General features: G+C 45.2%; 1 protein-coding gene across 4 annotated transcripts in view; it reads left to right on the top strand.

The window, feature by feature from the left end:
• LOC126101609 (endoglucanase E-4-like) overlaps positions 1-12,627 on the top strand; it is a 448,421-nt gene that overhangs the window by 362,092 nt on the left and 73,702 nt on the right. For 2 of the 4 annotated variants that reach the window (XM_049912290.1, XM_049912289.1), the window contains exon 3: positions 1,587-1,682. In XM_049912290.1, coding sequence (XP_049768247.1) covers positions 1,587-1,682 — 96 coding nt within the window. Of the gene's footprint in view, positions 1-1,317; positions 1,496-1,586; positions 1,683-12,627 lie in introns of those variants that run through there. The other 2 variants (XM_049912291.1, XM_049912292.1) reach the window with 2 other exon arrangements.

The following is a 12,627-nucleotide window of genomic DNA, read 5'->3' as shown; positions in this document are numbered from 1 at the left end:
ATCTGTAGACAATAATTTTTTTAAGTCTTATTGGACTAGAAATATCAGTTGAATAGAATGGATACGCCATTTAATCGAGGTTACAGTATGAACGCTATCTAAAGTAAAATAAGGGTAATGGAATGCACCCGAATTGTATCAAGTGATGGAGGTGAAAATAGTTATAAGGACTACTTTTGTAGTACATAAATTTTGCGATTTGGGCAGCAAAATAGCTGATAATGGCCTATATAGGAAGGATGTAAAACCGAGATTAGCTATAACAAGAATGCGCTTCTGAAAACGGGAAATATTGTTACGTTTTATACAAATTTAAGTGCTTGGGAGTCTTTTCTGAAACTATTTTTCTGGCTTTTAGCCTTATACTGTGCTCCTGAAAAATTACGAAGATTAGATGGGTAGATCGAGTAACGAACGTAATAAGTAATCCAGCTGAGGAGAAAAGAGCGTAATGGTACAATTTGATTACAAAAAGAGATCAGCTAATAAGACACATCCAGATGCATCAAAGAACTGTCCATGAAGCTTGTGTACCTGTCGGAGATAAAAAACATTTGGAGATGGGACAAAGGTTTAAGTCAAATAAACATGTCCAAGTGGATGTAGATTACGGCAGTCATGCAGAAGTGATGAGGCAGGCATGCGATGGACTATTGTGTAGAGCTTTACCAGTCATACATCTATGGTAAACCTGGTACACAGTTCAAGTTTCCACCATCAGTCTGCACTGCAGTCTCCAAAAAACTAATGTGCTGCTCCTGTACTTTGCGTATTGTAATGTTAACTCACCATCTGCATTCATTTGGATGTAAGAGACAGGCCTGAACATCTTGTAAGGTGAAAGTAATGCTCAAATAAATAAGAGAAATAAATAGAAACCAAAGCGAGACCATCATGTGATATGCTGAAGATACAATACAGAAATGTAACTTAGTCTTGATGCAAGCTACTCTTCACAGCCTCCATAGCCATACAGGTAGCGTCACTACCTTCGGTGTAGAAGGTTGACCCAGGTTCTATTCCAGATACCTTCTCGGATTTTTCTGAGGTAGGGAGGATTGATTGGGGTCCACCACCCTCGTGAGGGCAAATGAGGAGCTGTTTGATAAAAGAACCAGCGGCATCATCTGGATTCATCCAATGGCTGCAACGGCTGGAGGGGTTGGCGGCTTGCTGACCACATGTCCCCTGATCATATATCGCTCGCCTTGTAGGCAGCAGTCGGCGAGTCAGAACAGGCCTACGGCCTTATCCGTGTGTGACGTTTACAAGCTGTTCTCCGTCGCGTCATTTCGCCGTATAGTCTTGCAAACTGAAGCTGTGAATTCGGCTGTGAGACGCGCTCCGATAGTTGTGCTGGTACACAGTTTTCTGTGAACATTAAGTTCTGGGTTCGAGTCCCAATCTGGCATACAGGTTTATTCCGCTGGGTGAGTTGTAAATGCTGATTTCGCTGTAGCCACGAAACACGCATATTACGTAGGGACTTCAAAAAGTAAGTTACATATGGCGTCCTATGCTAATCCCAATTGAAATGTCAACCTTTTCTGCTTTCGTCTGAAGGTGAATTTCTGTTTCTGCTGCAGCTGGCGACTTCGTCAAGTTCGGGTTCACAATGGCCAGCACGACAACCCTGTTGGCGTGGGGACTGCTCTCCTACAAGGAAGCGTACAAGTCGGCGGGTGAGTAGCAGCAGAGCAATCTGCCTGATTACGTGGCTGAATATTCCTCTTGCACGAGCAAAAGCTATGTCCACCGTTGCAGAGCTGTTGTGCTGCATATTCATTGCTTCCATACAATTTTAAAACAAAAACAAGGCTTTTTTTTAAATATTGCACATAATACACAGAGTCTTTGAGTAAAAATCAGGACATGATAATTTTCATTCGTATAAACATACCACTTATTTATTTGGACAAAACAGAAGATGAATGACGTTATTAGGTGGTAAAAATCTTTCGGGTTTCCAGCTGCGCTAGGTGGTTCCAAACCAATGAGCTTTTAGCCGAGTCCGGTACACTAAAATTTGCATACTTGGCGAGCAAATAAGATCTTATACATGCGGCATTACATGCACCGAAACGTGTAGCCGGTGCTAAACAGGCTCTCACCTTCCACTTCCCACACTCAGATCCAAATAAACTCCTGGAAATTGAAATAAGAACACCGTGAATTCATTGTCCCAGGAAGGGGAAACTTTATTGACACATTCCTGGGGTCAGATACATCACATGATCACACTGACAGAACCACAGGCACATAGACACAGGCAACAGAGCATGCACAATGTCGGCACTAGTACAGTGTATATCCACCTTTCGCAGCAATGCAGGCTGCTATTCTCCCATGGAGACGATCGTAGAGATGCTGGATGTAGTCCTGTGGAACGGCTTGCCATGCCATTTCCACCTGGCGCCTCAGTTGGACCAGCGTTCGTGCTGGACGTGCAGACCGCGTGAGACGACGCTTCATCCAGTCCCAAACATGCTCAATGGGGGACAGGTCCGGAGATCTTGCTGGCCAGGGTAGTTGACTTACACCTTCTAGAGCACGTTGGGTGGCACGGGATACATGCGCACGTGCATTGTCCTGTTGGAACAGCAAGTTCCCTTGCCGGTCTAGGAATGGTAGAACGATGGGTTCGATGACGGTTTGGATGTACCGTGCACTATTCAGTGTCCCCTCGACGATCACCAGTGGTGTACGGCCAGTGTAGGAGATCGCTCCCCACACCATGATGCCGGGTGTTGGCCCTGTGTGCCTCGGTCGTATGCAGTCCTGATTGTGGCGCTCACCTGCACGGCGCCAAACACGCATACGACCATCATTGGCACCAAGGCAGAAGCGACTCTCATCGCTGAAGACGACACGTCTCCATTCGTCCCTCCATTCACGCCTGTCGCGACACCACTGGAGGCGGGCTGCACGATGTTGGGGCGTGAGCGGAAGACGGCCTAACGGTGTGCGGGACCGTAGCCCAGCTTCATGGAGACGGTTGCGAATGGTCCTCACCGATACCCCAGGAGCAACAGTGTCCCTAATTTGCTGGGAAGTGGCGGTGCGGTCCCCTACGGCACTGCGTGGGATCCTACGGTCTTGGCGTGCATCCGTGCGTCGCTGCGGTCCGGTCCCAGGTCGACGGGCACGTGCACCTTCCGCCGACCACTGGCGACAACATCGATGTACTGTGGAGACCTCACGCCCCACGTGTTGAGCAATTCGGCGGTACGTCCACCCGGCCTCCCGCATGCCCACTATACGCCCTCGCTCAAAGTCCGTCAACTGCACATACGGTTCACGTCCACGCTGTCGCGGCATGCTACCAGTGTTAAAGACTGCGATGGAGCTCCGTATGCCACGGCAAACTGGCTGACACTGACGGCGGCGGTGCACAAATGCTGCGCAGCTAGCGCCATTCGACGGCCAACACCGCAGTTCCTGGTGTGTCCGCTGTGCCGTGCGTGTGATCATTGCTTGTACAGCCCTCTCGCAGTGTCCGGAGCAAGTATGGTGGGTCTGACACACCGGTGTCAATGTGTTCTTTTTTCCATTTCCAGGAGTGTACCACATGCCGAAACTCTTCGTTTGGCTCTCATAGTTGGGAGCAAGTGCTTCGTCTGTATTCCGTCACAATACTGATGCTATTAAAATAATGCAAAGAAAAGAATTTGAATTTTGTTTATGACCACCTACTGTCGAGTAGTAGAATATTGTCAAATGATCTTTCACTAAACCCAAAGAAATTCTGGCCTTAAGTAAAGGCTGTTAGTGATGCCAAAGTTACTGTCCAGTCACTCACGAATGAGACAGGAAATGAAATTGAGGGTAGCAAAGCAAAAGTTGAACTACTTAACTTCGTTTTCAAATGTTCCTTTACAAAACAAAATGTACAGGAACTGTCCCAATTTAATTCTCATATCACTGAAAAGATGAGTGAAATAAGTATTCAGTTGCGTTGAGAAACAGCGGAAATCGTTAAAACTTAACAAAGCTCCAGGGCCCAATTTAATCCCTATCAGAGTCTATAGTGAAATTGCGAATGAGTTAGCCCTCTCCTAGCTATAATCCGTCGTAGATCCATCGAACAAAAAATCTTGCCCAGTAGTTGTAAGAAAGCATAGATCACCCCCGTCTACAAGAAGGATGGTAGAAATGATCCACAATGAAAACATATTCAAACGTAATGAAGTATCTCGAAAAGAATCACCTCCTCCACTTAAACCAGCCTGGATCCTGGGAACATCGATCATGTGAAACCCAACTCACACTTTTCTCACATGACATACTGAAAGCTTCGGATCAAGGCAGTCAGGTACGTGCAGTATTCCTTGATTTCCGTAAAGCATTTGACTGAGTACCACATCTACGGTTATTGGACAAAGTACGATCGCGTGGGTTATCAAGTGAAATTTGTGACTGAATTGAGAGTAATTTTGAAGGGAGGATGCAGCATGTCATCTTGCATGGGGAGTCACGTCAGTTGTGGAAGTAACTTCGGGTGTGACCCAGGGATGTATGTTGGGACCCTTCCGCTACGGTCGCAGGTTCGAATCCGGTCTCGGGCATGGATGTGTGTGATGTCTTTAGTTTAGTTAGGTTTAAGTAGTTCTAAGTTCTAGGGGACTGATGACCTCAGAAGTTAAGTCCCATAGTGCTCAGAGCCATTTCAACCATTTGACTCCTGTCCCGGTTAGCGGCCGTGACCACTCAAAGGGATTTCGATAACCTCGCACAGGCAACAGATACGAACCTGGAACGATTCTTGTCAGGCGGCGACACGGGATTATAACTGCGATAATGCACAGTGCCCAGAACCAACAAATTAGTTTGGTGCGACGTGTCGACGGGGAGGAAACGACCTTTCGTCACTGACAACTATAGCCGAACAATATTCGACTTGTTCCATAACTTAGGTCACCTCGGAGTGCGCCCCACGACGAAACTAGTTTCGGATCGTTATGTGTGGCCGAATATGAAGAGGGATGGTGCCACTTGGACACGAGCGTGCATTTCTTGGCAGAGGGCGAAGACGGGACGACACAACCAGCCGCCGTTAGGGAGCTTCCCTGTCCCGAAGGGCCGATTTGCCACGCACATATACACTCCTGGAAATGGAAAAAAGAACACATGGACACCGGTGTGTCAGACCCACCATACTAGCTCCGGACACTGCGAGAGGGCTGTACAAGCAATGATCACACGCACGGCACAGCGGACACACCAGGAACCGCGCAGCATTTGTGCACCGCCGCCGTCAGTGTCAGCCAGTTTGCCGTGGCATACGGAGCTCCATCGCAGTCTTTAACACTGGTAGCATGCCGCGACAGCGTGGACGTGAACCGTATGTGCAGTTGACGGAATTTGAGCGAGGGCGTATAGTGGGCATGCGGGAGGCCGGGTGGACGTACCGCCGAATTGCTCAACACGTGGGGCGTGAGGTCTCCACAGTACATCGATGTTGTCGCCAGTGGTCGGCGGAAGGTGCACGTGCCCGTCGACCTGGGACCGGACCGCAGCGACGCACGGATGCACGCCAAGACCGTAGGATCCTACGCAGTGCCGTAGGGGACCGCACCGCCACTTCCCAGCAAATTAGGGACACTGTTGCTCCTGGGGTATCGGCGAGGACCATTCGCAACCGTCTCCATGAAGCTGGGCTACGGTCCCGCACACCGTTAGGCCGTCTTCCGCTCACGCCCCAACATCGTGCAGCCCGCCTCCAGTGGTGTCGCGACAGGCGTGAATGGAGGGACGAATGGAGACGTGTCGTCTTCAGCGATGAGAGTTGCTTCTGCCTTGGTGCCAGTGATGGTCGTATGCGTGTTTGGCGCCGTGCAGGTGAGCGCCACAATCAGGACTGCATACGACCGAGGCACACAGGGCCAACACCCGGCATCATGGTGTGGGGAGCGATCTCCTACAGTGGCCGTACACCACTGGTGATCGTCGAGGGGGCACTGAATAGTGCACGGTACATCCAAACCGTCATCGAACCCATCGTTCTACCATTCCTAGACCGGCAAGGGAACTTGCTGTTCCAACAGGACAATGCACGTCCGCATGTATCCCGTGCCACCCAACGTGCTCTAGAAGGTGTAAGTCAACTACCCTGGCCAGCAAGATCTGCATTGCTGCGAAAGGTGGATATACACTGTACTAGTGCCGACATTGTGCATGCTCTGTTGCCTGTGTCTATGTGCCTGTGGTTCTGTCAGTGTGATCATGTGATGCATATGACCCCAGGAATGTGTCAATAAAGTTTCCCCTTCCTGGGACAATGAATTCACGGTGTTCTTATTTCAATTTCCAGGAGTGTAGATTCAGTGGGGCCACTACCTGAATCTAACGGATTTCGTTGTATCCTCTCGGTCATCGACCGAACGACTCGGTGGGTGGAGGCCGCTCAGCTCAGAGACATATCAGCGGAGACAGTGGCGAGATCGTTCATCAACTTGCGGATGGCGAAATTTGGCTGCCCTGAGTCGCTAATATCCGATCAGGGCAGATAATTCGAATCGACCGTGTTTACGGAACTGTGCCGCCTCTGCGGCTGCCACCGATTCCATGCCACAGCCTACCATCCACAGTCAAACGGCCTAGTGGAACAGTGGCACCTCACGCTGAAAACGGCACTGGTGTACCATGATAACGAATGGTCAGAGGCCCTACCCTGGGTACTGCGGGGAATCAGAACGGCCCACAAAGAGGACATCGACGCCTCGTTAGCAGAGATCCTCTAAGGTGAAGCGATTAGCCTCCCGGCGGAATTTGTCATACAGACAATGGACGAACACAACAAGGACCTCCCAGACCTCGTACGCCGGGTCAGAGAACTGATACACAGCATCAGAGTCCCACCACCGTCGCACCACGCAACACCCACTGTATTTGCGCACAAAAACCTACAGACTTGCACTCACGTAATGCTACGCACAGACACCATCAAGCTAGCCCTGCACCCAGCGTACAGTGGACCTTATAAAGTACTAAGACGGAGGACCCAACACTTTCGAAATCATGCTAGCTAGCTGGCAAACTCACTACTGTGTCCGTCAACAGACTGAAGTCAGCATCGACTTTTATGGAGACTCCGAGGAAGAGTACCACCCCTTTGACATCACAACACGACACAACCCCCTTCTGCCGGCCGCGGTGGTCGTGTGGTTCTAGGCGCTCCAGTCCGGAGCCGCGCTGCTGCTACGGTCGCAGGTTCGAATCCTGCCTCGGGCATGGATGTGTGTGATGTCCGTACGTTAGTTAGGTTTAATTAGTTCTAAGTTGTAGAGGACTGATGACCACAGCAGTAGAGTCCCATAGTGCTCAGAGCCATTTGAACCATTTGAACCACAACCCCCTTTTCTGTCATAGTCGATGTCAAGCACTACCTTCCAGAAGATATCACAGTGACGCTACACGACACGACGATAGTGGTATCTGCCATGTACGAAAAGCGACAGGTAAGCAACAGCAAGGTGTCGTGATCATTGTATCACTCCACACCGATACCACAGTCAGTCGACACAATTGCACTGTTATCTACAGTACCCAGGGATGGCACCCTACGAGTGTCAGCCCCAAATCAAAAGACAGAAAACTGGACACAGGATCAGCCTACACCCCCACCACAGAATCAAGTACAACCACCGGCGGATGACCTAACGATGGCATCTCCAGTACCATCTACTCAATCAGTACTGACGTCACGAACAGGCAGACCGCTGCACCGACCAAGACATTTAGATGAGTACGAGCTGGACAGCATCTCCAGAGACGACCTGCACCACACCCCAACACAGCTTCTGCACACCACGCCTTTGGGGGAGAGGGTGAAGGGGGGGGGGGAGAGCCCTGTGGGGGCTCAAACTCTATGGACTTCCGGCCCCATGAATATCCCTGCAAAACAGTATCTTAGGATCTTGGCCATTGTGTTCTGGGATGCCAAGTGTTTAATTTGTATCTGCCTGTATAATGTGTATAAATAAATATTGCGTATGTGAATCGGTAACGTTGACAGTCATTACACATCATGAACATCGTGTTCGTTACCCAAATCCTACAAGTTTATCGTTCTACAAGAGGAAGTGCCCATAGTTTGAGCGGTATCCGTAATTTTTTTAATTGTATGTACTGAAAATATTGTCCGCCCTGATAGCTGAATGGTCAGCGTGACGGATTGCCGTCCTATGGGCCCGGATTCGATTCCCGGCTGGGTCGGAGAAGTTCTCCGCTCAGGGACTGGGTGTTGTGTTGTCTTCATCATCATTTCATCCCCATCCGGCGCGCAGATCGCCCAATGTGGCGTCTAATGTAATAAGACCTGCACCAAGGCGGCCAATGACGCCAAACGCTCATTTCCATTACTGAAAATATTTCTCAGTAAATTTCTGATCTTTACAGACATGGTATATCAAAAGCATATCACGGCAATCCCAAAACACTCAACATGTTGTATCCCAACTACAACTGCGGTCTCACTCGTTTTTCCACTACTTTGTCAGTTGTGCGGCCTCTGGGATCATTACCCACTCAATGAACAAACACCTTTTTTGTTCATATGTAATCAGACGAGGTACCAACCGGATGGAGACTTCACCTGATCCAAATTATGGTGAGTGGTGCTTACCATTCACCTATAACTCTGGTGCAAGTTTTCCACCATCAACTCTACAAAAAGGCGAAGAAGTTCGCACTTTCAGGGTCTTCAGCTGTGTGGCAGCTCCTGGTACAAGCGGCTACTTCTGGTTGTCTTCAATATCCATTTGACCACATTAGACATGTTTACGCAATTTAACCACAGTGTTAGACATTGTGAAACTACGTACTCACCTGCAAGTTCAACATGAATTTTCCTGGTGATTTATCCTTTCAAGAGACGAAATAAATCATCTTCTTGATGCCTCTTCTTGAATCTCATACTGTAGCAGCTTTCTGAGAATATGTAGCGTGATAAAATTTTAGCAGAGAACACTACAGAGGTAAGACGGCTCTGCAGCATGAAGTAGTTATTTCTTATTGTTATCTGAGCTTTGTTGTGACTAAAAGGCCGCCTTTGGGACAACGAACTAGCAGACCAGCTAGCAAAGGATATCGTTATTACGGTCAGACACCTAGTGTGACGAAATGCCGAACTCAATTACGACTTTGAAGAAACCACTAACAAACGAGTGGGGCAACGAGTGGAAAAAGGAAAACTTCTAGCGCCTCTATTAGCGGTCCTATAGTCAACTATATACCTGGCACCTAGCTTCACAGTGGCGTTCTGAACGTCCATTACTCCTTGTTTCTAACTTGAATGGATTCAAGAATGGATTAATTAAAAAGCAGATAAAAGGAGATAAAAATTACGATAACGGCTTTCATGCTTTTATATGTTGTACATATTTTCCCCTCACTTGAGTACAGCGCACAGAAAGTTCATACAATCTTGTGTAATTGTCAGAAAAATCCTTCTTTGGAATATTCTTCAGGTCACGTATCACATTCATACATTCTTCGGTTTTTTTCAGGGACTTATTCTGCAGTTCATTGTTTTGTGATATATTCGTATTGATAACATCAAGTCTTGTCAACCGTAATGATGTTTTCCAAAAAAGAATTGTCCGTGTTTGTCATTCCAGTAAGCCGCAGCAGACGTCCACGCGCCGTTTGTTTTTGTTAAGGAGTACCCAAGGTGTGCGGGATACACATTGCACACACTTTTCTCTTCTTCAAAACATTCTGGAGAATATCTTTAACACTTGATTTAGAGATATTCAGTTCGTTGCTCAGTTGCAATTTGTGATACAGCATCGTTGACACAATACAGCCACACGTCCATTAGTTAATTAGTTCCTTGTTTACATGCTCTGTAGACCATTTGAACGGTTCTTTTATCGAAATGATATGTAACGAGTCAGTTTACAGGATATGTATACATGATTAATGTTGATATTAATGAACATACGTTTTAGTCCTACTCATATAACTAAACGTAAAAACTAGATTACATAGGCTACCAATATTCAATTAAAAATTCGTCCATGGAATAGAAGTTGTCCAGGCGGAATTATTTTTGGTTAGGTTTAAAACTGCGTTTGCTAACTATCAGACATTTTATATTATTGGGCAAATGATTAAAAATTTTTGTTGTTGCATGTTAACTCCCTTCTGAGCCACCGACACCTTCTGCAATGGCTAATAAACGCTTTTTTTTTTTTCCTCCTGCGATGTAGGTAGGGGATATCACTAGTCTTCTCAAATTGCAATGGACGATTCATAATGAATTTCATTGACGAACGTATGTACTGTGATGGTGCAATTAACACGCATAAATCATTGAAGAGCTACGTACATAATGACCACAGGTGAACACCACATATTATTCCTACGGCTCGCTTTTGTACAATCATTACTTTTTTTCTGAGTGATGAATTACCTCAGAAAATTGTTCCATAAGGCATTATTGAATGGAAATACGCAAAATATGCCAGGAGGTTGTGATGTCTGTTTCCAAGACTAGCAGTTATATGAAGCGCAAAAGCAGCTGAAATTATTTATTTGAGAAGTTGTCTAATAATCTTCTTCCAGTTCAAGTTTTCAGTAGTGTGTACAAGCAAAAATTTGTATCATCCTACACTATTTACTTAACCCCGTTCAAATCTATATCAGCTATGAGTATGACTTCACTTGTTGTATGGAACTGGATGTAGTGTGTTTTCTCAAAATTTAGGAACAGTCCACTTTCAGATAACTACTTTATAATTCCTTGAAAAGCATCATTAATAGTACATTCTGCTGCTTTCTGTATAATGGGATTTATTATAACAGTAGTGTTCTCTGCAAAAAGTACCAATTCTGCTTGTTGAATGTTAAGTGGAAGGTGGGACACCCTTTGTGTTGCTACAGAGTTACTAAAATTTTCTTCCTTTCCAACACCGTTCGAATTATTCAGTACAGCTTTTGCTTTCTATTTGTTGAGTATGATTCACACCATTTGTGTATAAAGCTATCAATTCCATAAATTTTAAGTTTTCTGAGAGAATAACATGATCTACACAATCTAAGACCTTGGAAAGATCACGAAAAATACCAGTTACCGATGTTTTATTACTTAAGGCACACCTGTAATATTTGGTGATAGAATGTACAAGTAGCATTCTCAGTTGAGAAACACTTCTGAAATCCAAACTGTGATATTCTAAGTAAATTGTTTCTACTTAACTGTGAGACCACCCTTGAGTACACCACTTTTTCGAATATTTTGGGAAAAGATGTCAGTAAGGAAGCTGGACAATAATTATTTATGTATTTCTTGTCACCTTTCTGATAAAGAGGTTTAACAACTGCATATTTTAATCTGTCTGGTAAAGTTCCATTTGCCAGTGACGCATTACATAAAGCACTAAGGACATTTATTATTAAGTTAGAACAATTCCATCAACTCTAGATGAGCTTTAATTTTTTTAGAGTTTTATTAATTTCAGTGATGGATGTTGACACTACTTCAAGTGTTGTAGGATGACGGAGTTAACACCTATATTCTCTTGCTTCTTCAACTGAACAATTTAATTCTGTTTTTGCTGCCACACTTAGAAACTGATTACTAAAAATACAACTTATGAATTATCAGGCACAGCACTGTCATTTACTTTAATTGTTAAGGTATCTTTGTAGCACACTGATTTGTTGTCCTATCTCCCACTTGATGATGTCACATATACTTTTACTGTTATTTCTGCATTGTTAATTTCTGTCAGGACAAGCGTACTTCTGGATATTTTAATGACTCTTCTTAAGGTATTACAGTAATTTTTTTAATCCAAGTAACCTTGGAGCTTGACTTATTCTAGTCTTTATATAGAGTTCCCTCTTCCTCTTACGTGAGATTTTAATTCCTCTAGTTATTCATGGCTTACTTGTCCTTTTTCGAATGGACTTTGTGGATTACTTTTTTAGAAAGACTACGGAATAAAGTGAATTTCGCCCTAGCATCTTTTTCTGAGTATACCTTACCCATACCATCTCTTTTAACTCACTCTTTAAACAATTTCCCTTGTCCTCATTAATAAGCCTCTCTGTTTTGTATGAATCTACCTAAGAGTCGTAAGGTGCTTTATTCTTTATTTCCATTAATTGTTCATCATGATCAGATAGTCCATTAACAATACTGGGTACGCATTATTTGCGCCAGCCTGAGCACTGTCTATAAAAATATTTTCAATGAGGGTCCTACAATCTTCCTACACACGAGTTGGATAACTAACTACTGAAATCATATTGAAACAGCCAAGTATAGATTCTAGCTCATTTTTGCTGATAGAATCTGTTCAGAAACCTACACTGAAGTCTCCACAAATTACTAGCTGTTAATTGTTGTCTGATAGGCAACTCAATAATGCATCCAGATTTCTCAAAAACAACTGAAACTTTCCTAAAGGGTGTCTATAGACTGCTACAAATGTCAGAGAAATAGTCTGCAGCCATAACTCGCAATCACATGCTTCTAGCTTCAGACCTACACAAAACCTACTCATACCAGTACTTTTGACTGTGTCCAACTTCTGCTATTGTTGCAACTCCTCCTTTTTCCATGCAAACTCTACATGAAAATAATGCTAGTCTATAATCCGTTTTATTTAACTTCTCTAT

This window comes from Schistocerca cancellata, chromosome 9, assembly GCF_023864275.1.
Source record: "Schistocerca cancellata isolate TAMUIC-IGC-003103 chromosome 9, iqSchCanc2.1, whole genome shotgun sequence".
NCBI lineage: Eukaryota > Metazoa > Arthropoda > Insecta > Orthoptera > Acrididae > Schistocerca > Schistocerca cancellata.
This window is presented reverse-complemented; position numbering and strand designations above follow the sequence as displayed.